This window comes from Callionymus lyra, chromosome 1, assembly GCF_982586985.1.
Source record: "Callionymus lyra chromosome 1, fCalLyr1.hap1.1, whole genome shotgun sequence".
Taxonomy (NCBI): Eukaryota; Metazoa; Chordata; class Actinopteri; order Syngnathiformes; family Callionymidae; genus Callionymus; species Callionymus lyra.
The window spans coordinates 8,241,907-8,269,272 of NC_141818.1; the positions used below are offsets into that span (position 1 = coordinate 8,241,907).

The 27,366-nt window shown below is 38.9% G+C and overlaps 1 protein-coding gene across 1 annotated transcript in view; it reads right to left on the reverse strand.

Moving 5' to 3' along the window:
* The window catches only part of LOC148087838 (uncharacterized), a 37,426-nt gene that overhangs the window by 543 nt on the left and 9,517 nt on the right, over positions 1-27,366 (reverse strand). The window contains exons 3-18 of the mRNA XM_087791692.1: positions 26,956-27,152; positions 25,353-25,519; positions 23,950-24,078; positions 23,659-23,747; positions 13,968-14,117; positions 13,577-13,902; positions 10,420-13,494; positions 8,781-9,281; positions 7,436-7,497; positions 7,137-7,352; positions 6,169-6,339; positions 4,330-4,429; positions 4,098-4,229; positions 3,919-4,005; positions 2,732-2,830; positions 1,441-1,480 (exon numbers count right to left, since the gene is read on the reverse strand). Of these exons, the coding sequence (XP_087647818.1) occupies positions 1,444-1,480; positions 2,732-2,830; positions 3,919-4,005; positions 4,098-4,229; positions 4,330-4,429; positions 6,169-6,339; positions 7,137-7,352; positions 7,436-7,497; positions 8,781-9,281; positions 10,420-13,494; positions 13,577-13,902; positions 13,968-14,117; positions 23,659-23,747; positions 23,950-24,078; positions 25,353-25,519; positions 26,956-27,152 (5,538 nt within the window). The 3' untranslated portion in view covers positions 1,441-1,443. The remainder of the gene's footprint in view (positions 1-1,440; positions 1,481-2,731; positions 2,831-3,918; positions 4,006-4,097; positions 4,230-4,329; positions 4,430-6,168; positions 6,340-7,136; positions 7,353-7,435; positions 7,498-8,780; positions 9,282-10,419; positions 13,495-13,576; positions 13,903-13,967; positions 14,118-23,658; positions 23,748-23,949; positions 24,079-25,352; positions 25,520-26,955; positions 27,153-27,366) is intronic.

The following is a 27,366-nucleotide window of genomic DNA, read 5'->3' on the forward strand; positions in this document are numbered from 1 at the left end:
CTTGGATCCGAGGACCGGGGGCCACATCAGGCCCTTCGACTCTATTAATGCGGCCCTCATGATGTCAGAGTAAAACTATAAAAAATATATTATATATAAGTCATTAAAAATCTTTGTTTAAGGACTATTTTTATATCATATTTCGCTAATTAAATGTATTTAAAATTAAATATTACACAATAAAATATTTGTATGTTTGCATTTGAGTTAATATAAATAAATAAAAAGGTTTTATTTTTTATTTTATAGATTATTTTGTTCTTTTTTTCCCTCTCTTTTTTGTATTTATTGTTCCCCTCATATCAAATCTTATTTAATCCATCCCTTCTTTCCTTTAGTGTGATGTTTTGTTTTCACTTTTATTTTGGTTTTATTTTTTACCCTCACTTCCTGTTCTGTCTTTATCCATTTCCTGTGAGTCCACTAATGGCACACGGTTGGTCCTCATCAGTAATCTGGTTCAAACACCTGAGAGCCAGAGTATTTCTCTGAGCTGCTTTGTAGTTTTTCTTGTTCCTTAGATTATACTTGTTAAACTTCCTTTGTTTTTCTGTGTGTCTGAGAGCTTCAGTTTGTTATTTTGTGTTACTTATTATTTCTATATGTAGACCCAGCTGCCATGTTGTACCCATATTACCATGAACATAATCATGCAATGATGGTAATAAATTGTCACAAGTATCTGTCAATATGATACAGTGGCAACAACACAATACATTGTGATACTGTATTAACAAGTATATATTTGTAGTATTGTCGAGTACTTGAGTCTGGTGTTGCAGAATTTACAGACCACATAAAACCACGGTTTTAATATATATATTCAAACATCAGCTATAAAAGCTGCTGGACTGGTCGACTGTATCCTCTAGTCCTCAGTCATCACCAGGATCTCGCATGGTTTTCATTGTTCATTTAGTAATACACATAAGGACTGCTGCCATTTAGCTGCCGGAAGTTAAATTTCAACACAAAAATTAACAAACAGCATTGGTATTTGCATATTAATTGTAAATAAAAAAACATTTAATGAAATGTAAAATATAACTCTACCATAGCACAACTATGATACAAATGAAATATGATAAGAAAAGAAAATTTAAAAGGATACATAAGCGCTGTATTAATAAAAATGACGTACTTACTGCTTACTTACATTTTTTTTTTTAACTGATTCAGTGCTGGATGGGATAAAGGGTGATTCTGTTCAAATCTTCAAACGATTGGTGGATCCAGATGGTAATTTAAAAACAAAACCCAACTCATTGACTCTTCATATTTGTCTTCTTTTCATTTGTTTCTTTGAGTTATTTTAAAACGGAGGGATAATTATATATAAACTGTTCAACATCATAATCTGCTCAAGTTATTGAAAGCGAAGAAAAACGCGAGATCTTTTCATGAAGACAGATGTATCGCCATGACGACAATGGTACGTACCATTTACTTGGCGGCGGTGTCCTGCAGTTCCGAGTCCAGCCTGTGTCGGCGCATGATGGAGGGAAGAGAAGCGGGTCAGAAACACTCGCTGGATATAAACGATCGTTAGATTAGAAGAACAAACTGCCACGTGAGGCTGAGAGGAAGTGGAGAAAGCAAGTGTATGAAGCGAGATAACAGCCAAACTAAAAAGTTGGGTTTAATTCAAATGGAAACATTAGAGAAGTCTGATGTCAAGGGTTACAAACGGAAGCTAAACGGGACGAAACCGACACTAAGCCGCGGTGATCAGTCGGGTCGAGCAAGTTAGTCAGTTTCCTATAGAATACCACTTTCCAACTGGTACCTGCCTCATTTTTCAACACAAACTGTAATTATGTAACAACATAATGTTCTATTTTCCTAGTGACACTCAATCAATACTTGATGAACCTGTAAGTAAAACAGTTTTTTTGGTGACATACCAACACATTTAAAACAGCTTCAAATAAATGACAGAATGTGGCCAAAGTATTTCAACAATGTAAGTCGCAGCCGAACCAGGAAGTTGGATTCTAATGTTTTCTTTTCGTTCTCAGAAAATGGAATTGTCTTGTTTGTTATTCTTTTCCCAAACAAATGCCGTTCATTCAATGTTTGTTCTACCGTCACTGACTGTCTCTGTATAATTGTTGATGTTAATATTCTGTTCCTTATCTTAAACACATCCCAAAATTAACACGAGTCTTCTTCTAAACCATCTGGGCGTGAGTTTGACTTTAAAATGTTTCACTTCCTAAATGTAAACCCCTTTGGGAAAAGTATCGGAGGAAGTTTAAATGTAAATAAACCCATATTTTCCCCCTAAAAGATAATCTCAAAGGTTAATACAGAAAGTCTGGTGAGAAGCTTGCTGTTAGTGATGTGAGCGACAGTGTTGTTACTGACAAGTTGATGGATTTACCTCATGCACGCAAATTTGTGTAAAGCACTCTCCTTGTCATACCTTAGAGCAGAGTGAGACAAGTAAGTGGACTCGTACAGATCCAGTTAGTCGACAACATCAACAGCTGAAGGACTGATAAGATGTTTATCTCAACCTTTGTGTTGCCTTTTTTTTATATGTTATTTATAGAAAATACATTTTAAAATATGAAGCTTCATAATAAGAAAATCCCAAGAAGTTTCACCTCAATTTATTCCACTTTTTATTAATTTCAATATTTTCAAACTTGAACCAGCTTGAGCAAGACTGTTTCTAAACCTGCCTGGGTTGAAGATGTCAGACATAGGGGGCGCCAGAGAGACTCACCTGACGATACTGGCAGGAATGTGAATGTACTCCATCGGGATTATTTCTCCGAGCTCCCGCAGGCTGTTGACGTACTTGATCTTGCTGCTGAACTTTGAGCTGAGACAGAAACAGAAAAACAGATTTTGTTTATTCATTTATTCTTCAAGTTATCTGACTTTAAGTGACTAAATAGCTCTTAATACACACATGTTTTATGGCGACTAATGTAAAAACCCAGCTCTCTCATCATGACCATGTTTTGAGCTTATTACTTAATAAATGTCTCCCCCTTCTAAAATCACGGCGAACAAGAGGTTACAAGAGAAAAGTCCATTATGATGTAATAATGGCTTGACTTCTCCTCATGCCAGCTGTAATTATAACCCGCTTTGTTAATACAATGAGTCCCTTGGAGGTGGAGACTTCCAGGATAGATGATGCACGATGACAAACCTTGATGCCTGACCAATCACAGCAAAGTGGGTGTGGTTATGGTAAACAAGATTTAATTTCCAGAAAAACTTTGTTTTCACTGGGCGGGGCTTAAGATCTTTTTCTAATGTACACATTTCTATGAAAAGAGAGTTTTGTACAAACAGACACTGTTGATACAATAGAGCAGGGGTGGGCAATTAAACATTTTCAAGGGCAACATTAAATTCTGTTAATGTTGTTAAGGGCCGTCAAGCAAAAAGAAAGATGAAAAAATCCCTAAAAAAAATGTCATTAGGCTGTGACATTTATAAGCTAAATAACCTTCAATTTTATTCTTGTATCTTGTATTTTATTCATTTCTTTAACTTATAAAAAAAACAGGGAGGATTAATATATATACTCGAAAAAAATACACTCAAAAAGGAGGGAAGTGTTATGTGAAAATGCAAATTAATAATAAATGCATTAGAACTATTTATACATGATCATACTTTGCAATTACGAGGCCTGCACTAATACAGTAAAAGGGCTGCATGTGGCCCCCGGGCCGCACTTTGCCCAGGTCTGCAATAGAGTCCAACATATTTAAGACACACTTAAATCAACACATTAGTTGACTTTTAAGAAAATTACTTATTTCTTCTAAAATGGCTTCAGACAAATTCTACTTTGCTTGATAAACCTTTCATAAAACGTTGTGAAAAATCTTTCTAGAGCAGACTTGAGACGCTTGACTGTGAGCAGCTCTTAATGTAGTGACAGTAGAGAACCTTATGAAGGGTCTGGTGAGTCCCAACAAGGTCCGGATGAACCAGGAAGGATGAACGATGAAAAACAGCTTCAGGTTTTTCTTAAGTCTGTGGGAGAAAATGTATATTAGAAATTACTTTCATATTTGTCACTCAAGTGACACATTTCAAAAGGTTCAAACCCCCACAACAACACGCACCTTCTGTCAATCATCTGATAACATCTCTTCATCCAGGAGAATCCTGGCATCCTTCGCCGAGGTGTGGCGCCGTTCAGATAAACGATCATATAATCATCCGCCACCATCAGCTCCAGAGTGCTGATCACATACCTGGACACAGAGACCATGAAAGTATTTAATTAATCTACAATTATGATCAACAAAATCACACGTACATTCCGTATTCACTCGCTGACAAAGACATACTTACAGAAAGAGTTGTTCCATCACATAGTTGTAGTTGTCACAGTCGCTATCGGGTAAAAAACATGCTGCAAACACGATGATGGCGTTGTGTTCAGCATAATAGCCTGAAAACACAAAAGGGAAACCCAGGTTATTTTTACGTGACCTTGGTTCTACGATTACCACCAACACTTTTTCGCTTCGCAAGATACTTATTATTATAATGAAGTACATAAGATCTACCTTCATCAAATTTGCTCAACATAACCAAGTACATACTTTACTCAGATGACATGGACTGACTGGACTGATTATCAGTCGTGATGGAAGGATGTGTGGATTTAACCATCTTCATAAAAATGCTGATTTTCGTAGAGTCAAATAGGGCAGTCGGTGAGGAGCATATTTCCTCATATTTGGATACTTTTACTCAGAGTAACTTCCAAAAATGTCCAAGAGACCTGGCCTTAAGCTCAAAGTCAGGCTTTAGTTTTTATTTTAGCCTCATACGTACTAAGAATTGCATTGATTTCCTACTAAAAACGGACGTACAATCAAACCCCAAAACATTATGCAAAAGAATAGTCAGATGCTTGAATCTGTGCGTAACATGAATTTAAGCACTTTTCCTTTGTTTATCCAAATCAATGTAGGACTCGGACTGGTTCACGCCTTTCCATGCTTCATTTTAAATGTGTCAATCATATTTAAATGAACCCGAGATTCTCCTTTGCGTGATCATGAAAAAATCACACAAATTCATAAGAATACTGTATTTACTGAGGCGACCAGTGGCTTATTTAAAACGTCCTCAGATGTTAAACGATAATAAAACTGTTCATCAGTAACTTCACATCATCATCATCATCACTACTTTGTCTGATCGTCTCTGAGCGTCATTAGAATGTGTGGCTCACCTGCACAACACACGCATATCTTAAGTGTGTTTTAAGGATGTATCTCTGATCACGTGACCACATGAGGAAAACTGGCTTTTGTTGCACTTTCATTTGAACCTGCAGCTTCACTATGACAGAACTGATGTGATGTTTCTGTGACTCCCGCAGAGAAGACTTGATGCGAACAAATGCACATGATTTTTTTCGTTATATTATAAAAAAAGAAAAAAAAAGCTAATAATTCCTTCTCGTTTTTCTGAATTGCATGAAAAGCCTGTCGGGGAATCCACACCTTTTGCTCTCTCCGTCTTGATTCATTTGAACTTTGCCGTGTGTACACTGGAAGGAGGGGGAGCTCAGATTGGCTGCTGTGCATGTCAATCGAATCATCAACCAATCAGTGCAATAACAAATTGATTGACATGCACAGCAGCCAATCTGAGCTCTATTCACTATTTCCGTATATCATATTTTATTATGTCATGCGATCTACTCGCAACAGCTCGATTGAAGTATTGCCCACCCCTGCCCTGTAGCCCTGCCAATTGTGAAGCCCTGCGAGGGCTTAGCATGTATGAAGTTGTAACCCGGATTGCCTTTACATAACCTTGGTTCTATGAATGCATAAGATGAGGTCACGATATTGGAGGACTCTTTTATAGGTGAAGGGAGCCTGCCACCTACTGGGTGTCAAGGGCATTGATCCCGAGGGCTAAACCAATAGCGAAGCTCTGCTAGATGGCTGAGCCTAGTGAGCATGCATGAACAAAGTTCTGTAATTTAAGTGAAAAACTGTAACCAGTTTGGATAATTAATTTGCAACTCAAGAATTCAAGGCATTTTATTGTCCCACAGCAAGATAACTAAAACACTGGTGCTACATATTGAATAATATGTGCTACTGTGTATCATTGCTAAATACTAAGACATGTATCAACAGCTTCATGCTTCTTGTTCACAGATACCTCCGTGGGAGATGACTCGTTTGTAAGGCTCGATGCAGGCCATGTCGATGCGATGTTCCTGCTCGCCGATGACCACGCTCCTCCACATCCTGCTGTCCTCGCTGCTCTCGGTGGATCTGTGTCCCGCCGCTGCTCCGTCTGAAGCATCGAAACTTTGCTCATGTGCAGGTCCTGTTGGTGAGAAGACAGATTTTTAGGACTAAATCAACATACTTATGGTCAGTGAAATGACTGAAAACTTGGTATGTTGAGAGATTGTTTGTTTAATTCACCTGCAGGATCAAGCTCTATTTCCAAAAGTTCCACAGTTTACTCGAGTACTCGTTTGTAAACCTTTTCCTGAAATGTCCTATTTTGAGTAAGTTTATCAAGAAAATCCCTCAGAAATGGCATAACTTTTCCAAAGACCTTTCTGACTTCATAAGAATGAATTGTTTTGGTTTCAGCCTCATGAAAAAAAACGATCAAAGTTATACTTTTAGTGAAACTCAAACTGGCAAATCACGGTTTAACGCAACTGTTGAACCAGCAACTGTTGGGTCTGCTACTGCATTCCAGAGATTTCATGTCTATTGAGTCGAAGGAATATCAAAATGATCATAGACAGGTTTTTTTTTCTGTTTTTTCTTTTCTTTCTGGAATGCAACTTGGGAAACAGAGCACAGAGGCCATACAAGTGAATTAAGAAACCTTTAAAATTTTCAAACTGAATCACTTTCGATTTCCTTTTCTAGTCAACCCAGAAAATGGAATTCAAATACGTGCCCCACATTTTAGTTTTTCTGCTTAATTCTATTGTTTTTTTATGTAGAACATCTGTAAAATGATGTATTATATCAAATTTTAATTAACTTTTTAATATGCTGATTGTAATCAACACTCATTTATGTTGGACGCCTGTTCCTTAAACAGTATAAAACACACAAACAGTATTTGTATTTCTTACAAATAAGACAACTTATTCTTACCCGTGTTTAAGTCGAGTGAGTCGTCGTCGGACGAATCCAGTTCATCTATGTTGACGTCCAAGTCATCCCCAGTATCCAAAGCCTCGTCCTCCGTATCCAAGGCATCCTCTGAGAGGAGGGACTCGTCACTCTGGTCCAAGGAAACGTTCATTTTTGGAGCGAGTAACTTTTTCCTTTGACTTGACCCGGCTGATGGCTCCGCAGAGGACAAAGGGTCTAAAGCAAAGACATTAAAAATATATATATTTAGGGATCAATATTTGAAACAGATTAGGGTGAATTTAACTGTTCTTTAATACCTTCTCTGTTCTCTAAACCCTCATAAGACGCCATCACTCCTTCTGTGCCGTCCCCTTGAGTTCTGCTCAAAGGTGAAGACATGCCATAATAATCCGTCACGTAAACGATCACAGCGATCAACACGGGTACAGCGACACACAGCACCGGCCCCTAACACTCCAAAGACACTCATCAACGGAGTCAAACTTTTCCCAGGACGTTGAGCGAGGGGAACGTTTCATCTGCTTCTAGACAGTGACAAACAGTTACAGGAGCAACAAAGCAAAAAAAATCTGCTGCTTCCCAGGCTCCGTATGTGGGCTCGGAAACAATGCTGAGCAGTGTCCCGACCTCCCCCCAACCAAAGCCCCTCTGACAGATTCTGATTAGCATAACGCTTGCGAACAATAGGGGGAGTTTGAATAAAACAAATTGTCGCTTTACTTCATCCTGAAAGCAAAGTTTTTCCTTTATAGCGTTTTGCTCGCCGCACTTACCTTTCCAGGCTATGTTTCCAACCTCCCAGATATGACTGTTTATGGGAGGTGGGGGGGGCAGCTACGTATCCACACACAGACGTTCATCCACAAGTAATGAAGGAAGAGGAGGGTCACGCATCCCCAGAGTGGGCGGGTTTTTCGACTCCATCTGCTGTACTGTTTCAATTCATGCGATTGAAACAGTACTTTTTGGAAATTGGGTTTTTGTATAATACTAGCGGGGGAGAAAACTCAATCAGGTGAAATACAAGGGGACTGATGCTACTTGGAATTATTTAATTGAGGCACTCTGTGTAAAATACTGATTAAGGGAGATTTCCAGAATTCCAGCTACTTTTAAAAAAAAATTCAATGGGCGGAAATGGGAGTGAAAGACCACCATGAAAATGTTGATCACGATCCAATTGCCATGACCTGGAGGACAACCTGACCAGGTGAGGGGAAAGGGGGCATAAGAGAGGAAGAATACCCCATGAAAGAAATAAGGTCCAATTGCAGTGCAAGTTATATATTTAATACAGCTTTAATAAGGACGATTTGCAAAAATTTCAGCTCCTTCAGACAATTTTAAGGCCCGTAAACCTCAAAATGAAATTGGCTAAAAAAGACAAATGCGTTGTTTAACCCTTGTGTTATCTCAGGGTCAAGACCTCTAACACTGCATTTGTATTTCTGGAAGCTCAGGAGGTTGTTCACCTTGACCCAGAGACAACACAAGGGATTCTTTAGACTCATTTGTTTTCAGGCCTATGGGACCCTGAGATAACACACGTGTTAACTCAACTTCTAAAACTAAATTGAACTCAATCTGCACAACTGATCTTCCATTCTTTTTCCCATTAAAAACAAACGCTAGTCTACCTACCTTGGATTTAGGAGGTGGATGTAACCTCCTGGCACATATTGGGCATGATCTTCGTTCTCCGTGTGAACATGTATTTGGTTAAGTTGATCCACTTCAGACTTGTTGTGTTGTGACTCCTGGCGCTGGTCACATCTATAAGGCTGTGGACACTGGAGTTCAGAAGCCGAGTCCGGGTCACCCCTGTGTAAAAATGTAGGGTGTGGTCCTTCAGGAAAGCTGCACCCGGCATCCTGGCGGTCGTAGTACCCCTCGGCCTGGGCACCTTCGTACCGCTGAGGGGCGGCGTCCATGTTGAACTGAGCGTAGACGTCCGATGGTTCTGGCAGGCCGGTACACTTTATGTCCGTGCAGGCAGTTTGTGTTTCAGTTCTTTGGTCGATGTGGTGATAATTGTATCCGTGTTGTGTGTGACTCTGAGGAACGTTGGGACAATCTTCCCACTGATAGGCTGGGCTGTCACTGGCTGACGGATGGGAAAGTTTTGAAGTCTCATCTTTGAAACTTAGTCAAGAAATAAGAAAGACAAGTTAATGATACATTTGTGTCGAATCCATAAAAGCTGCTTAAAATATGCAATATTGTCACAAAAACACGAAAATGTTTCTATATAAATTGTTAATTACAAAAGAGACACTTTCGGTGTCACGCCTATGGTAAACACACAAACATGACACGCAAACATGAAGACACAAACACACAAACACCTTGTGAGACTAGGGGAGCTGTTTTCATTAGCAGTGGTCGGGCTGCGGCAGTAATGAGGCAGGTAATGCATATTTAATGAGCCGCGAACAGATTAATAATCCCACATGTGCAAACACACACAGAGTTTTGTTTCTCTGCCACGTTTAAACAAATTCAAATCGCTTTTCCAGCCCGGACTCATCACTCATAAGCACTGATCACAAATCCCAAAGTCTCCTGAACGTAGTTCAAAAATTGTAATTTTGTTCTCAGGAGGGTAATTTTTCTTACTTTTAACAAATGTTTGGTAAAACTGATATACCTCTCACTGACATAACACACAGGAGATCGTACATCTGTGAATGAGCTCCTGACACGAGGGCTTTAAAAAACATCTCATGATAAGACTCATGTGGGAAAGAATCAATTGGCGGAAGGAAAATTTAGCAACCTTCGCTATAAACCACAACTAGATTATTTGCTGCCCTGTTATGCTTTTATCAGGTTTCTATTTCCATGAAACCTCAATTAATTGATGGATGGATAAGTGTTTCCGAAATGTAATGGGAAAAAAAAATCTTTAGATGTACCCGAGAGACTCTTCTGAGCAGTAGAAACATCGAATCAATGTTCTTTGAATCTTTGTGAACCAAATAAAAGCATTGGTATTAATTTATTTTTAAGTAAATAGACAAATGGTTCTCATGTCCACACTTTTTCATTATAGATGGATCAAGGTCTTGCATGTGCCTCAATAGCCTGTCTGTCCTGGACTGGGTCATGTTTTGGTCTTGACACTCTCTGGAAATTGCAGTGCCTTTTTTGGCTAATGTCTTTTTGACTACAAGTTTATCAGCAGATGCTATCATTTACTCAGGTATTGAAAAAGGTAATTTCTTATTTAGTTAGTGTTTACTTTAGACATATTGGTTTAAAATTAAACATGTTTTCTTACCTTAAGTCGCTCATGGGAGAGGGAGCACAGCGCCTCGTAAGATGCTCAAATGACCACTTCTCACAGTCAATAGAGCTCAGTGTCTCGGTGAGCTCTCTCTGTTGAACCTGCCATTGTTGTCCTTGGCCAAGTGTACGATCCTGAACCAGCTCTTCGTTGAAACTTAAAAGATCATCGGAATGAAACTGTGGTTCTTCCACCTTATACCCACTGGGCTCAGGATCATCTTCTTGGTCCTCCCCATCATCTTCCTCCTCCATGAGGTCTCCAGAGAAAGGTAATCCAAGGTCTTTTTCTGTATTCAAATGTGTTTCACTTAAGGGGGACCCGAGCAGGGAGCTACTTGGAGAGACCGAACTGTTTGTTAGCACAGGGGATTGGATTTCTGATGGCAATTGAGGCATCTCAGTATCCCAGTCTTTAGAAGTTCCCAATGATGCGGGGCATGGTGGGCTCGGTGAAGGCGTCTGTCCACCCTCGTCTGAATCTTCCATTGAGATACGTGAATGGACATAAATCTCCTCTCTGGTTTTCAGGAAGTAGTCTGATGAATACCTTAATGACGGGGAGGAACTTCTGGGCAAGACACTCGACTTCTCTTCACAGCTTCCGTCTTCGACAGGTGGAGATACAACAATTTTGTTTGAATGTGTCTGATCCAAAGTTCCATTAGTTTCACTAGCTTGGCTTTTATCATCATCAATGGACATTTGTTCTGCTTGGTTTTGTTCTTCATGGGCTGCCTGGACATGGGCTTTGAGTACTGTGGCAGCACAGGAGAGCATGCTGAATGTTTCCATTGGCTTCCTCGTCCCATTCACATGCCTCTCCACCACTTTAGTACCTTGGGTCACTTCACTGTCAGCTTCTTTGACAGTTCCTGACACAATGATGTAATCCATTTCCAAGGTGGAAGAAGAGTCTCCATCTGAATTTGACCTGAGTTCTTCATGACTACCTGGATGAAGGCTATCAAGACTCTGCTTAAGTGTGTCTCTGTCCCCCTCCGAGCTGGAACTCTGTGACATAGTCCCTGGTGCTTTCATCTCCAGGGTTCCCCCACTATCAAAGTTTAGATGCTCTTGAGAGTCGCCGATCGGCTCGTGTTCAATCTTGATTTCGATCTTGGTGCTCGTCTGTGGATCACTTTGATTTGTCTTGGTGTCAGAATTGTAAACCTCAATGAAAGGGGAATGGTCTAAGTTTTGCCCATCATAATTTCTGTCCTCATCCATCCTCTCCATGTCCCCCAGTTCCTCGTCTGTAGAAAACAGAAAGACTTGGCTTGTTTGCTGGTCTCTGTCTAGCATGTCCTCACTGTCTTGAATGATAGGACCAGTCTCCTGGTATTCTTCACAATCTTCTCTCACACCAAGTGGTATATTCACAGCTATGAAAGGGCTGGACTGGTCTTCTAGTTGAATCATATCAATGACAGGACTTGACGACGATGCTCTACTCGAGCATCCATTTCCTACATTGTCGTATTCGGAAGTTGAGGTAACCATAGTAGGAACAGAAAAGTCACCCATGTCTCCAGATTGGTAAGAAACAATTTCAGATTCCACATAGTCTCTGATACTATCTTGGGTGTTTTGAATGTCTTCCTCATTTTCCTTACATTCAGGACCATTTATGATGATTTTAATGTTGTTATCACACAACACTTCCTGTTGTTCATGCACCCCAGTGGTGTTTAATAATTCACTCTGGGAGTCCTTCATGTTTTCGGGAGTGTCTGGGCTTTGAGTTGAAGAACTGTCTTCTTGAATTGTTGTATTCCACATCTGCATGGCACCGCAATATCCCGGGCTCTCTACAGACGCACCACTAGCAGCAACTGGTGTCCCGGCACAGAATGAACCTGAGGTTTCGGAGAAATGATCAGGTGTGGTGAGTGGAGATAGATCATCACGGATCGTCATATTCCACATGTCTAGCGATTCCGGGTAAGAGGTGGCGGTCCCACTGTCTGATTTGATAAATCCTTTCTGAGCCGAGTATGTCCAAAAGTCCAGCGGCTCCAACTTTTGGCTTTCCTTATCTCTCTGTGACGACTCGTCTTCTTCTTTGGATGTGTCCGGTGTTAAAGTGTCAGGCAGGGTTTTCTTTTTTGGGGGTAATGGTTTGTTATTCATTCCAGCGATCCCAGGTATATTCTTTTCACCAACTTCCTCATCAGGTGGGGTAAGCTGTAAATCTGACATTGTCGCAGGGCCCCATTGATCTTTCAGTATATAAGTGCAGTTCCAGTTTTCAAGGGATTCAATTTGCTCTGTGATCAAACTGAACTGCGGTACAAGGCCACTTCCTCTTTGGTTTACGCTCTCTCTTTGCTTACTCTCCCTCTCTGAAGTGTCACTGATCTTCTCCAGTATGTTCTGGGGGCTCTCACCCCCAACTCTTCCCAGAGTATTACACTCATGTGTGGTTGGTGCTCCTAGGGCATCGAAACCAAGTTCCTCCCATGTTTCAGACAACGAAGACGACACACTGTCCTTGTACTGTAGCTTGTTCATTCTTTCGGCTACATCCTCTACAAAGACTTCATAACAACCATTTGGAGGAGCTATTACTTCATTGCCGTGCCCGTGGTAGCCAGCAGATAAAGTTCTTATATCAATTCCACTCGCTGAATTGGTGCCGGAAAAATCCACGGTACTCAGCTCTTCATATTCGGAAAGGCTTGAGCTTCCTGCTAAACTATCCCTTTTATCCAAAGTACCATCTGGTCTCGCACAGTCTCTGCTGGCCGGCAGAGAGTGAAGAGGGTCAAAGCTAAACAAGTCATTGAAGTCATTCTTGCCTTTTCCTGAACGATGTCTTCTTCGTTCGGGGGGCACGGGGGGAGAGAGGGAGGACAAACCTAAGGGTGATGGATTCCTCAGGAAAGCCCCTCCCATGGACCCGCCTCCCGAAGCTTCTCCGATAGGACTGTCGTCGCTGAGGAATATCGAACTCTCTTTTGAGGAGCGGCTGCTGCGTATCGTGGTCATTCCACTATCAGGGCTGACGAGCTCCCCACTTGTGCCGGCGCCTGTCCCTCTTCGTTCTTCTTCACCATCGGCCGCCCCCCTATGGAACACCGTCAAACTGTAGTTCCCTCGGAAGACATTTAAAAGTACTTTGTGGTCATGAATGTTCTATGTAACCTTACCTTGTAATCGGTGTAACATCGCCATCGTTTTCCTCAATTCGCTCCAAGTCCGATCCGTCCATGTCATTTATTCCCGAGGATCCCTGGGAAAACTCGACACTGCCGGCCACTCCCTCGGTGGAAGAGGTTCTAGAGCTGGGATGAACGGGGAGCACGAGGCTCTGGCGACTGATGAACTCCTTGAGAAGGCTCTGAATCTCCTCTTCCAGAGAAGCACCACAGAGTAGAGAAGCGTCTTCAGCCAGGTGATACATCTGGAGGCATTCCCCCGGCCCTACACCTCTGGACAGGGACCAGCTCATGGACTTTTCCAACTCGCAGCATAACTGAAATGAAAGTCATGACGGTCATGGATTTCATGACTGTGTACTGGTATTTGTATTTATGTTACCTGATTCAAGATTTCAGAGTTGTCAGAATAGACCGCCACCTGCTGGTGAGGGAGGTCCACAGGCTCACTTGAGGTCAGGAGGACCACCAGCCCATGGTAGCCGCGTTGATCAGTGAAATGTTTCATCTGAGCCACACGACCGACGAGATACTGGAAGAGATTAAACAAGACGATAATCATTTTCCTTTTTTTTTTTGTGTCGCAAACTTTTATCCACATTTCTAGTTCCCAGTCTAGTTTTGTCACGCTCAATCGGTGCCCCGCGACTGAGACGTGAACTTTTATTTCCCGCTTGTCAGGACAAGTCGTTGATTAATTCACGAGAAAGTTGTAAACAAAATAATTATCAAAAATTAATTGTCTCCGACTGATTATGATGAACAAAGATCACTAATATCCCGGCTGCGGTCGCGTAGGAAAACTTTTGTCAGACCCCTGCCTTTCATCGTGCGCTTCACTCCATTCATCTTTTTTTGTCAAAAACTCAAGTACAGCTCCATCAAAGGCAACGACAAAGCTGTCAGAGAGCACAGAGGGGTATGGAGACACTCCATGATTTATGATTCAGAAATTAATGTTTGCTCTTAAAACAGCCACCATGCACAGATTATGATAATTCGGCGACACACACGAAGATTGATGGAGGCCGTGTTGCATTAATTGATGGTTCTGTTTGTCAATGGAAATCGTTTTTCTGATATGATTAACAACTACTTTTTTTTTTGTTGTTTTTCGTCAACACTCGTTTGCAAGCGAGGATTAACTGTGGAAAGACAACCAAACATAAACTCTTAATTATAAAAGATGACGGAACAATTGTTGCTTTTTGTCAAAATACTGCGGAATAAGTCGATTCTTTTTAGATGTGTACATGTGTCAAAGTAATTAGGAAGCTCGTCGGAGGGGATTGAAAGTATCGGTGTGTGTGTGGCCCTCCACATGTTTGTTGTCGTCCACTGAGAGTGATGGATGAGAGCCACACACACACCGTGTCTGCCCAGGCTGTGTCAATATTAACCTGTGAGGATGAACACACCACACTACAACACACCCTCTTATCCCCCCCGCCCCCCACACACACATACCCCTCTATCCTTCTGCTTCACCACAATATGGTTGCTGTCACACTCCAGCCCATTAATCCTCAGGCGTGCACGCTCAAAACACACGCACACACACACTTCCTTCCCTGACACTCTCATTTCTCAACACCGGTACCCTGATGAGTGCAATGAAGCCACTCGGATTCATTAAAACACACACATTCACTCAAATAAGTGCAAACACAAAATGAAAACACAACACAAACGTGCCCGCCGGAGTAAATATGTGAGCGATAGCTGAGGGAAAAAAAGTATTTTATTTATCTATTTTGACAGATTTACAGTACAAATGCCGCAACAATGTTAATACTCTGACGTTACGAGCCGACTGTGTGCATCTGCACTCGTGAGCGCGCACCCACACACTAACACACACCGGCAGCGAGATGCATTGAGAAAATGAGTAAAGTGCAAATCTCGGAGATAACACGCAGGGCGACAGTCTGTCTGCCATTTGGCTCTTAACTGAGTAAATTACTACTCATATTGACAGCCCCTCCTCCTCGCCCCCCTTCCCTGCCACCCTGAGATTCACAGATTGCCTTTTTTTTAATAAATTGCCAACATGTTGGCTAATGAACGTGCCCTACTTTGTGAACCGAGTCGAGTCACCTCGTGACTAAATCTATATTTCATAATGTGTTGTTATTTACCTGCTGATTACAACTTTTCCTCACGTTTTCTTTTCAGGTTGTTGTAGTTTTTTTTTCTCCAATTTCTTGTTAAAGATTTTTAATTTAATATTTTGACACAAGAAGTCATTTTTACTGATGAATTTGTCACAGAAAATGTTTGAAGTTGATTGTTGTTTTTTAACTATTTGACCTTTTTTAACTTGTCCGATTGACACTTGAGTTACAAAATATTTTTTATGATATTAGTTTTTAACCATTTAAAACTGCTTAACTTGTCAGATTAACAATTAAATTACAAAACATTTTTGAAGTTGATGATATAAGATTGCATTTTTAACTATTAAAAACATCTTAACTTGTCAGATCAACATTTACGTTACAAACTTTGTTTGAAGTTTATGATATTAGTTTTCATTTTTAACCATTAAAAACGGTTTAACTTGTCAGATTAACATTTAAACTACAGAACATTTTTAAGGTGATAATATTAGTTTGTATTTTTAACTACTTTAAAACATCTTAATTTATCATATTTAAATTTAAGTGACAGAACATTTTTGAAGTTGATGAAATTAGTTTACATTTTTAAATGTTTAACACTTGTCTTGTCAGATTGACACTTAAGTTAAAAACTTCAGATTTTCTTCTAAAGAACATCTACAGTAAATATTTCGCTTGAAGGGGAAAATTAAGAACAATTCAACAAATCTATCTACATTTTAAATTGTTATTAATGATTCATCATTTTTTATTATTTTCTAACAGCTTTTCTGATTAACTTTTTACCTGCCATGAATTTTCTATGATATAATTTAAAAATATTAAATAAACCTTTCTTTATCAACACTGGATACTCAATAAATTGGATGATTTTCCCCCCTGACAGTTGGTTTAATGGTTTCATTTGTCATCATCTGTTCTATTTTGCATTATGGATTATAATACTGACTCTACTATTTTGTATTTACTTCAAAAACAACATCAATTAAATTGTTAAGGATGTTTTTTCCTTCATTATTTTCTTCTTTTCCCGAATATTTCTAATAATAATAATAATAAATGGAGGAAATATTGAGATCATGTTTAGAAAAAGTAATTTTGGTTTATTTTTATGAATCTTTTCCTCTCCTACTTCCTTTAAAAAAAAAAAAAAAAAAAGTTTTCCAACATATTTTGGCCCTTCGCTCCTTTCTTCTGTTACCATATATAATGGGGCCCCTGAGGAAATGTCACTCATACCGCCCCCTCTCGAGCTCAAAAGGAACTGACCTGGTTAATAGAAGTTCACTGAAGAAATGACCGAAGGTGACATTTAATATTTTGGAAGTTATAAACAATTTTAATGTCATTTCAATTGTTCTTTTGTTTTTTAGTGTGTGTTTCTCAGTCTTATCTTGACCTTACAGTATATTTTTTATTGAGTGTTGTTTCGATTGTTTAAGCGCTTTGTGACCCTGGTCTGGAAAAGTGCTCTATAAATACAAATTACTTACTTACATGATCATAATTTGGAAACAAAATAAAAGCAAATATTCAATTAATAATTAATTATTTTTATAATCATGATTAATAATAATGATTAAACATGAATCAAAATAATGATTTTTTGTTTTGCTTGCCTTAATCACATGACCTCACAACAAGGTGTACACACCAGCTTCCAACCCTCTGTTCTTCCACACACTCTCTGCCTCAACTTTCCAAGACTCATCTGTGGTTGTCTGGGCTCCACAGGTAGCAAGTCTTTAGCGGCGTCTCGTGGTTCCCCCAACCTGCCGTCATTATGCACAATAGCCTTAGGTACGAAAAAACTCGGGCCTCATAACTCACGCCCTGTGCGGGTAAATTCCCATGCAAACACAGTCAAAGCAAAAAACACATTTCCTGCTGTCGCCAACATCTCCGGCAAAGAATTAATCAAGCGTTCATCCATTTAGGATCTTTGCATACCCTTTCCGTCACAACGCTAAGAGACTTGTGAGCTCTTCTCGGGCGATGGTTTCGCCACCCTGATGAATCCATCAGGCGAGGTTTGATTTATACATCTGTCTGTGATCACAGCGGTACAGCTACAGCAAATGGGGTGGCAAAGAGCGAGCTGACACCACCCTGCTCAAACACACACACACATCACACACACACACACACACACAAAACAACAACAGCATTGTTGCTCATGAGGTCTTTGGGAAGACGGGGAGGAGGAGGGGGGGGTCGGAAAAGTTTGTTACAACAGACTCCCGAATGTCTGTCTAATATGTTGTTTTTCTACAAGCTTCGTTCGCTCGACTCTTATGTGCAGGGCCCGAGATGCAGGCGTTGAGTCTACAAATGTTTTGTTCTTTGTTTATTTGTTTGCCCTCGAAGCTCGAGGAACGCCGCGGGGGAAGGAAGAAGATGTAGGGAAATATGTCGTTTTAAACATGCTATGGAGGAGAGAGAGTGTGTATATAATGGTGTCGCTGTGCAATATTTGAGGCGTTTTTTAATGTATCAAACTATAAAAAGGCTGCTTATTTTGCCTTTTTTAAAAAAAAATTTAAGTAGGGGTGTTGGATGGGCGTCGAGGGGGCACCCCGCGTCTCTGCTCGTCAATCTTCGGGGTCCCTGGGAGGCCCCGTCCTCGCACCTGCCGTCTCGGGAGCGACTCTCATCAGAAAGCGTTTACAGAGGGCTCGTGGCTCCGGGGCCCCCCTTCATTAATGAGCATAATTATTTGTGCGAAAAAAAAAGAAAAAAGGGAAGACCGGGCCCCGCATAAACAAACAGAGGGGCCGGAGGACCGCGAACAAACAACGCATTAGAAGACAATCAACGTTGACAAAACAAAACCGCTGATAAATATGTGGACACAACATATCGGAGATGAATAATCCACACGGACCAGAAAACTTGCTCAATGGAAATCACAGCTGCCCTTTTTTTCTCTGGAGATAATCTCGCTACATTTAAACATCGACAACACAAATACACTGGCTTGTGTGTGTGTGTGAATGTGTGTGTCGGTGTGTGACAGGCTGCAGGCTTCTGTCCTTCCTACAGTTCATCAACCCCACAGCGTGACAGATCCTCATCCGACCAATGCTTCATCTGCCAGCGCTAATTTTTGAGACAAAAAAAAACAACAACTTTAACAGAAAAACGCTCAGTGACATTAGCATACGAGCCAAACTTTTTACTCTTTTGCTTCATGTGATCAACTACCTTTTTAAAAAAGGTTTTTGTCGCGCAGAGATGCCACCAAGGGGGCGCCGTGATGCTTGTTGTTTTATTTATTAGATCACACAGAGTTTGACAGACGAGTGACTCGTCCCTAAGTTTTTTGCCTTAATGTTAGAAAAATGACTGCTGGTCACACTTAAGGGCTTTTGTGATTTATCAATCTTGTTTTTTTATTCTTTAACGGGTTTCTTTGCCTGGATTTTTTATTTTTATAAATGATCTATTGAGTGTCGAGTAAGAGGTACATCATTGTAGGAAACATTTCTCAAACTTTTCAACTTCTAATTAGTTCTGATAATATCTAAACTAGTTATGATATAATTTAACCTATACCTGTATGTATTCTCTTTTTTTCTACAATAAAATCCATGCTAAAAATTGAACCAAAGTTATCCTCAAAGTTTATTAGAATTTATTTGAATTGTATTTATTAAATAAAATAAGCTTTAGAACAGTATGAGAGACAGACTGTATTTATGCGGCTCTCGTAATGTAAAGTATGATTATGTATAAATGGTTCTAATCCTTAAAAAACTGTGTTTTGTATTTATTATTCATTCACATTTTCACATTACAACACTAATTTACTTTTTCCTTCCTTTTGTGTGTACTTTTTCCAAGATATAATAATCCCTCAAAACATGCATACATTTTTAAAGTAAGTTGAAGAAATGTTTTGAAAAAAAACCTCATATATATATACAAGAATAAAATTGCAGCTTATATAGCTTAATAAAAGTCACTCAATGGCCTAATGACGAATGTCCTTTTTTTTTCCTTTTTTAGGGATTTCCTCGTCTTTCTTTTTGCTCGACGGCCCCTAACAACATTCACAGAATTGAATGTGGCCCTTGAAGAATTTTAACTGCCCACCCCTGATTTAGAAAGTGATTCAGGGCTTTGAGATGTTCCTGAGCTAGAGTACAGATGCATTAAAACTGTTATACTACCTTCAGGTATCTCTGAGAACAATGTACATTAAAGTCTTGAAATTCTTCACAGTCCAATATGAACTATCCAAAACCTTTTAAACAGTTGAACCCTTGTCTTATCTTAGGGTCAATGTGACCCAGAGGCCCGGAAACAAATGTGTTTGTGGTATCCCTTGTGTTGTCTCTGGGTCAAGGTGAACGACCTCCATCACTTCATATGTATTTATGGAAGCCAGGGAGGTCGTTCACCTTGACAACACAAGGGATACCACAAACACGTTTGTTTTCGGTTCCTCTGGGTCACCTTGACCCTGAGATAACACAGAGGTTAAGTCACTAGTCAAGGAAAACAAGTATTTACCAAATGTTTTTCCTGTTTCAGTCTTCGTGGCTCAATCTTAATGATATTTTTGTTTCTTCTTCTCTTCATGTTCTTTCACATCATTTCTGCTCCTTAGCTTTAATACTTGCGTCACAATGTCAACACTCAGGACACGTGTGTCTCGACGGTAAACTCTATAAACTCTATAAACACATGGTGTTACCGAGCAACACGTCACTGAATCAACAACACGTGTAGACTCTGTGATTAGAAAAGATTAATAAAACACTAAATCTTTAACCAAAGTCCAAAGTCCAGCCTCTCGGCCGGTTGTTTCTAAAGTCTTGGCTGAGGGGCCGTTTGAGGCCCTTGATTAGATTCCTCATGGCCCCACAGCCTCTGTTAGCAGTAACGGTCAAATCACATATAAGTTATGGTGCTGATCCAAAATGACTGTCAGCGTTTTCATGTCTCTCTATGATGAACCAACTGTATATAATTTTGTGTTACATAAAACCATAGAACTCTTGCGATGATTAATTGTATTCAAGGTTATATCACTTTTAGCAGTTTTTTTTTATTCATTTTAAAATACAATAACAATATATGTGTGTTTTTATCCGACATATTATGTTTAAATAAAGTAGAGTTTTTTTTGAATCCGTAAGAAATTGAATTATTTATTGACCTTTTCCTTTACGTTTTGTTACCTTAAGATAATTAAGTTTTTATTCACATGAAATCATGAATAGTGCGTTAGAATTTATTTTCTTAATGCTTACATGAGAGTGATAATAAATAATATAAAATATGGCTCACTTTTATATTAAAGAATATTGATTATTTAAAAATCTCATGATTTGAATAAATGCAACAATTTTAGTTGTACTCATGGCCCGTGTGCCAAATTGGGCCCTCCAAATCGTTTTATGTGGCCCTCCAAATGATTTGCTCAAACTCGTTGAATAATAGTCATTTTTATATGTTGACCTATAAAGATGTCTGTGTTTAAGATAAGTTAAGGAACATGGACCATCTACATTAATTACAAATAAAAATATATAAAATAAATATGTGAATATTTTCTATTAGTACACTGTATTTATTTATTTTTCTATTTGTCTGGTGACGAATAATAAACATAATTTAAAGACGATTACGATGAATTGAGCCTCACAGAATGAAAAGACAGTGTGAAAAATTAAGACTTTTTCGTTTAAATACACATTTTATAGTGTGATTGACAGGCCTGACGTAATGAATCTAACGTTAACGTCGTCGGAGCTAACAAGGCAATCCCAGAAGAACGTTTCCATCAATCCAACACTGTCCTGCACGAAGAGCTGCTAAATCCACCCACACGCTCGCATCCAACTTTGAGAAACACATAAACCATTACAGACTAATTGAATCTAATTTATTTAGTTTTCTGGGAAAAAGAATCATTTAAGGCACAAGTTCCCCGAGAGCCCCGTCTATAAATGACTCCCACACGATTTACCCTCTTTTCAAACACAATTAAAAAATAATATATAAATATATACACACTGCAAACGACGTGCATATGAGGAGTTCATTTTCGGAGCCCCGATCTCAGGTCATTAGTAACCCACTATGACGCTCTGGATCTGAAGGGTCCGCTGGCGACACACAGGCCCCTGGCCATTTATTCTATATTAAGTCACTAATGCTTCTCGCCGCCTCACTCCTGACACGCAGCGTGTCGGCGCGGCACTGCTAAAATATGCACATAAGAGTCCAGCACTGGAGTCGCTGGAATGAACGCTTATTTATTCACTAAACTAGGATCTTGGGTGTTTAATGTTCCTTGGACGTTAGGTAGTTTTCCGGGGGAGGCGAGAGCCGTACCCCTACGGCTACAGACATCATTTATTTTACACATAGCTTAATACCGCGCGCTAGGCAGTCGCCGAGAAAAATGGGGAAGCGAGGAGAAGATATGAAGGAGAAAAAAGAGCGATGTTTGGGAGGAGTCGCCGTCGAGCACATTAGAAGTTGCGGTGGCGAGAAGACGAAGGGGTCGACCCCGGTGGGTTTAAGTGTAATAAAAACTGCGGATGTGAATTTTAAAGAAGGCGACAGGGAGGCTCGTGCTGAAGTGAATTTACAGGTGATTTTTTTTTTTTTTAGTTTTATCTAGAAGCTCATGGGGAGAGTTTCCTGGTTGTGACGCTTTCATTTACATCTTCGCTGCGTGCGGACAGTGAGGGATGTTTTTAATATTCATATACGTTTATGTCAGTTGTATTTGTTTTCAAAGTATTTGAATATAGTCAAATGCATCAAACAAACTTTTTCCAACTTACTTTTTAAACATTTCTACTAATTACATTTTTACCCCATTTTTTCAAATGATTGAATATTTTTGTCCTCAATGATGAACCTCATTAGTTAGTTAACCCCTTTTCCATCTCACGGTACCCGAGTGTACCAGAAGATCAGAAAACAAACGGGTTTGTTGTATCCCTTGTGTCATCTCAGGGTCAAGCTGACCCGGAGGCAAGAAAACAAATGTGTTTGTGGTATCCCTTCACGATCGAAGGCGACCTCCACCACGACCTCCACCACTGCATATCTATTTCTGGAAGCCAGGGAGGTCGTTCACCTTGACCCAGAAACAACACAAGGGATACCACAAACGCATTTGTTTTCTAAGATGACACAAAAATGTCTACTTATTATCATTTTATTTATACCTTATTATTTTAAATGATCGGATACATATTTTTGTCCTCCATGGTGTACCTTAAACATAAAGTGATTTTTTTTTTTACATTAAATCTATTTAAAGTCTAAAATGCTGTAGATTATCTAAACATAAATATACAAAAAGACAATTTAATCAATTATAAAAAAAATCTTTTAGGACCTATTTTCCTTTTTTTTAGTATAACTGGATTTACATTTTTTTTTTCTGTTTTGTCCACTATTGGTTACATATGTTCTCTCACATACTCGATCTCTAAAGGTTTTTGTCTCTTTCAAAAGAAAATAAGTCAATAAGAATTCTTCCCAAAATATAAATGTGTAACAAAGTTGACGGAGAACCAGATATAAGTCGGAGACTGTGGCTGTATGTGATCATAATACGGTATAATAATGCAGTAAGGATATTTTATTTCTTTACTGTTTGTGTTTATAGTTTTTTTTACCCGAAAAAAAAGAGTTTGTGTTAACCCTTGTGTTCCTGACTTTCAGGTAACCTTGACCCTGAGATAACACAACGGTTAAGAACGATACTGGATCTTAAGTACATCATTAGTAATGACAATAACTTTCAAAGCCTTAACAACATGTTAAATAATACCTGAGAAATATTAACCAGTTAATTCAAGATAAGGGTTATAAGCGTGGCCCTAATGGTTCTGAAACAATCGTTAGTATTCCTGTTAAATGAAAGGAACAATCGTACGATGTTTGTTCAGTGGTTTGTTCCCGTGAGCGACGGAGACTCACCTCCTGGTCGGCGCTCACTGAAGCCAGGGCCAGAGTGATGTCTCGATCCGAGAACTCCTTCAGGTCACATGACAACAGGTGCTCCACGTCTAACCCCGTCAACACACACACACACGCACACACACACACGAGAGGACTAACAGTTATATGAAGACACACGAGGAGAAAATACACAAGAGTTTCCCGACAAGACAAGAAGAGACACGTGAATCACTGCCACAGTGAGAAGCTACGTTGTTGCTAGAGCTGCTGTGGACACTGAACAAGATGTAAAGACGGTTAAATATGTACCTGGGACTTTATCCTGGTCACTTGTGGAATCTTCACGGAATTGTTTCAAGGATCTCATGAGTTCCTCCGTGTCAGCTGACGGACGACCGAGTCTCACTGATTCTGCTTCACTTTGGAGTTGCAGGGCAGCTTCAAACACATTAAATACACGATTAAAACTTACATTACTTGTGAATTAAAAACATGAAAGAAATTTGTTTGTATTAATACACAGTTCTTTGTTTTATTTCTTTAAACTGGATCTTATTTAAGAAGATAATTAGTTGCTTTCACAACACAACACAACACAATAACTATAAAGCATTTTGATGGACTTTATTTAAAACAAAATATGAATGAATAATACTATCATATATTTTTATATTGTATTTTAAAATGATTAAAATATATTTATTTTTTTAAATATAAGAAGAAACATATCAAATATTTTTAGGCTACTTAAGATATTCAGAATAATACCTTAATCAATCCAATAGTCAATTACTAAAAACTTTGTCTTATTTCTTTCTTTGTATCTTCATTCTGAAGGCAACATGACAAAAAAATTATATATATATATATATATATATATATATATATATATATATATATATATATATATATATATATTTATATATAATTTCCATTATTTGTGTTGTGGTGTGTTTTAATTATAATTTATGTTTGTTATCATCTTATTTTCTTCTTACGAACTTTGAAGTTTCAAAATGTATGAGTTTTTAATTCAAAGCATAGATACTTCATAAAAAATAAATAAATATTTGGCTACATTTGCAAAAGAAACCAATTAAATTAATCTTTCAATATTTTTAGTATATTGAATAAAAGGTTAACTGTAAACTTGATTTTAAGGATAAACTGAGGTTTAGGCTTCCATAAGTTTGAGCTTTTCCTCTTTGACTCCGAATAAAAGACATTTGAAGTACATTTAGAATAAACTATCAACTTGTAATTAGCAAGATGTTTGTTCTGCAGCCATGTGTGCGACTGAACCTCTTCTTTTTTACACTTGAATTCACTTCCTCCAAACCCCTGGATTCACCGTCTGTCCTGGTAAATCACACAGAGAAACATCTGACGAGAGATCATCAACGTCAGCCCGTCTCAGAGTCGTCTTTTAAATGCTTTCAAGATACATTTCAGATGTTCTGAGAGTTTCTTCACTATCCTACCCATATATTACTTTAAAAAAAAACTTCAGTCAAAGCAACAAACAAATCAACAAAGTCCCATTACAGAAGCGCGATCCGTCTTTTCTGCTTCCTCACATTTGCGAACCCCTCGTCTCTCTACATCTTCCTCTCTCCCGGTGGGTGTTAAGCGAGTCATGTCAGGGGATTTGCGTGTGTCCTCCTTCATCGCCCCATTACTCCCCCTGGGGGGGCATCTTGCTCTTCTCTCACCTCCGAGAGTCTTCCCCAGCGTCGCCGGGACGCGCTCGGGTGCGTCTTGAAGAATCTCTCTGGCAACCGTCGCCAGCGCCGACGCCGCCCCGTCATGTGCCGCGTCCAGCCGCCCGTCGTCATGGACCACTCGGAGGATGCTGGACTCCAGAGCGCGGTACTCGGAGCTGGTTGGGGGCGAGAGGATGTATGGATGGCTTCAGGAGACGCAGCAATGATTGTGAGGCATTTGCATAGATATACATCTTCCCTTAAGGCCATGAGCGATGAACAACAAACACACACTCGGGCCGGAAATACACACTCGCAATTTTTGCTTCTGCAAATACAGACTTGCTGACAGCAGACGGCGAGAGTCTGTGCATCGAGGATGACATCTTTTCTGTGTGCTTACTTGACATCTATGGATTCAACGAACATGCAGCTAAATCACCTGAAAAGTCCCTGATCAAGGACTGCAGAAGGAGTGGAAAAATGTTTTAAACGTTACTCAAATTAAATGTTAAATATGAATTGTGAAGCCACAACCTCCTGTCAATAGTTTATTTTAAGAATTCACATTTTATTTTATAAGGTCATCAGTGCCAATAGAATGTTGAATGGTAAAATTGAACAGTTCAAATGTTAATGTTCTTGGATTTAAATGTTGTTTAAAGCATTAAATCAATAAAATAGTGCCACCAGACAATATCATAAAGATTTATTTAATCTTTAAACCACTCAAAGCGGATTCAAAAGCAACTGATATTGTCAACTAATTGTGGTTTTGCAGCTTGTTGTTGGTGGATCCAAAAGTTATAGACAAGTGGCTCAGTGCTCGATTAGATTGGTCTGGCGTGATGGCACTGTTATACCAACATTTTTATATTTAATTTAGAAATATTATTGGATACTTTAATTTATAGAATTTAACAAATTATTATTTTTTTTAAATATTTAAACTTTGAATTTCTATATGGAATTGTTTTCTTTCTTTAATCATTACATTTTATTTTTTAACTAATTGATTTCAATAAATTCTATATTGAAACGTTGTTTTTTTTAATATATAAATTGATATTTGATCATTTAATTAAATAATGTGTTTACTAATATGTTAAATTTGTTTTGTTGTTAATAAATCATTTAAAAAATATACTCTCATACGAACCATATTTCAAGAAAACATTCATTTTATATTCAGATTTATTAAATTAATTATTAACAACAAAACAAATTTAACATTTAAGTAAACGCATTACTTAATTAAATGATCAAATATCAATTTATATATTTTTTAAAAAGACCGTTTCAATATAGCAATTTATGAAATCAATTAGTCAAAAAATAAAATGTAATGATTAAAAAAATAAAACAATTCCATATAGAAATTCAAAGTTTAAAGATTTAATAGGTTAAATTCTGCCAATTAATACTCTGATCGCACTGATATACTTCCATAAATCGGCCATTTTGTTCACATCAAAACGTTTGTGATTAGATGTCCATTTATTAACTGAACATTTTCAACACACACTGACTGATATCTTAGCATTTGCACCTAAAAAAACATCAATAAACAAGAGACAGTTTGAATAAAACTGAATAAAACACCGTAACTCACGTGTCCAGCAGATCATCCCTCAGCAGTGTGAGGGACAGTTTTCCAAGTCGATGAATCTTGATCAGATCGATGTCAGACCTCCACAGCAGCGAGCGCTCGTGAGTGTCGAGCCGCTGCAGAAACCTCAGCGTCTCCTCGGGCAGAACACCTCGTTGACAGCTCAGCACCGGCACTGACAGTACATTTGTTTCCTCCCCCTGTGGGAGCAACGCAAAAACAACAAGTGAGGTCAACACGGAGTTTATGAACAAGTATATTTGGGTCAATAGATCAAATCCTGCCTGGACTCATGTTTCCAAAATGTCCCCTAAGAGCTGAAGAACTTGAACCTGGACTGGATTTAACCCAACAAGTTTAGCATAACAGATGACTTTAGCATGACAGATGACTTTAGCATAACAGATAACCTTA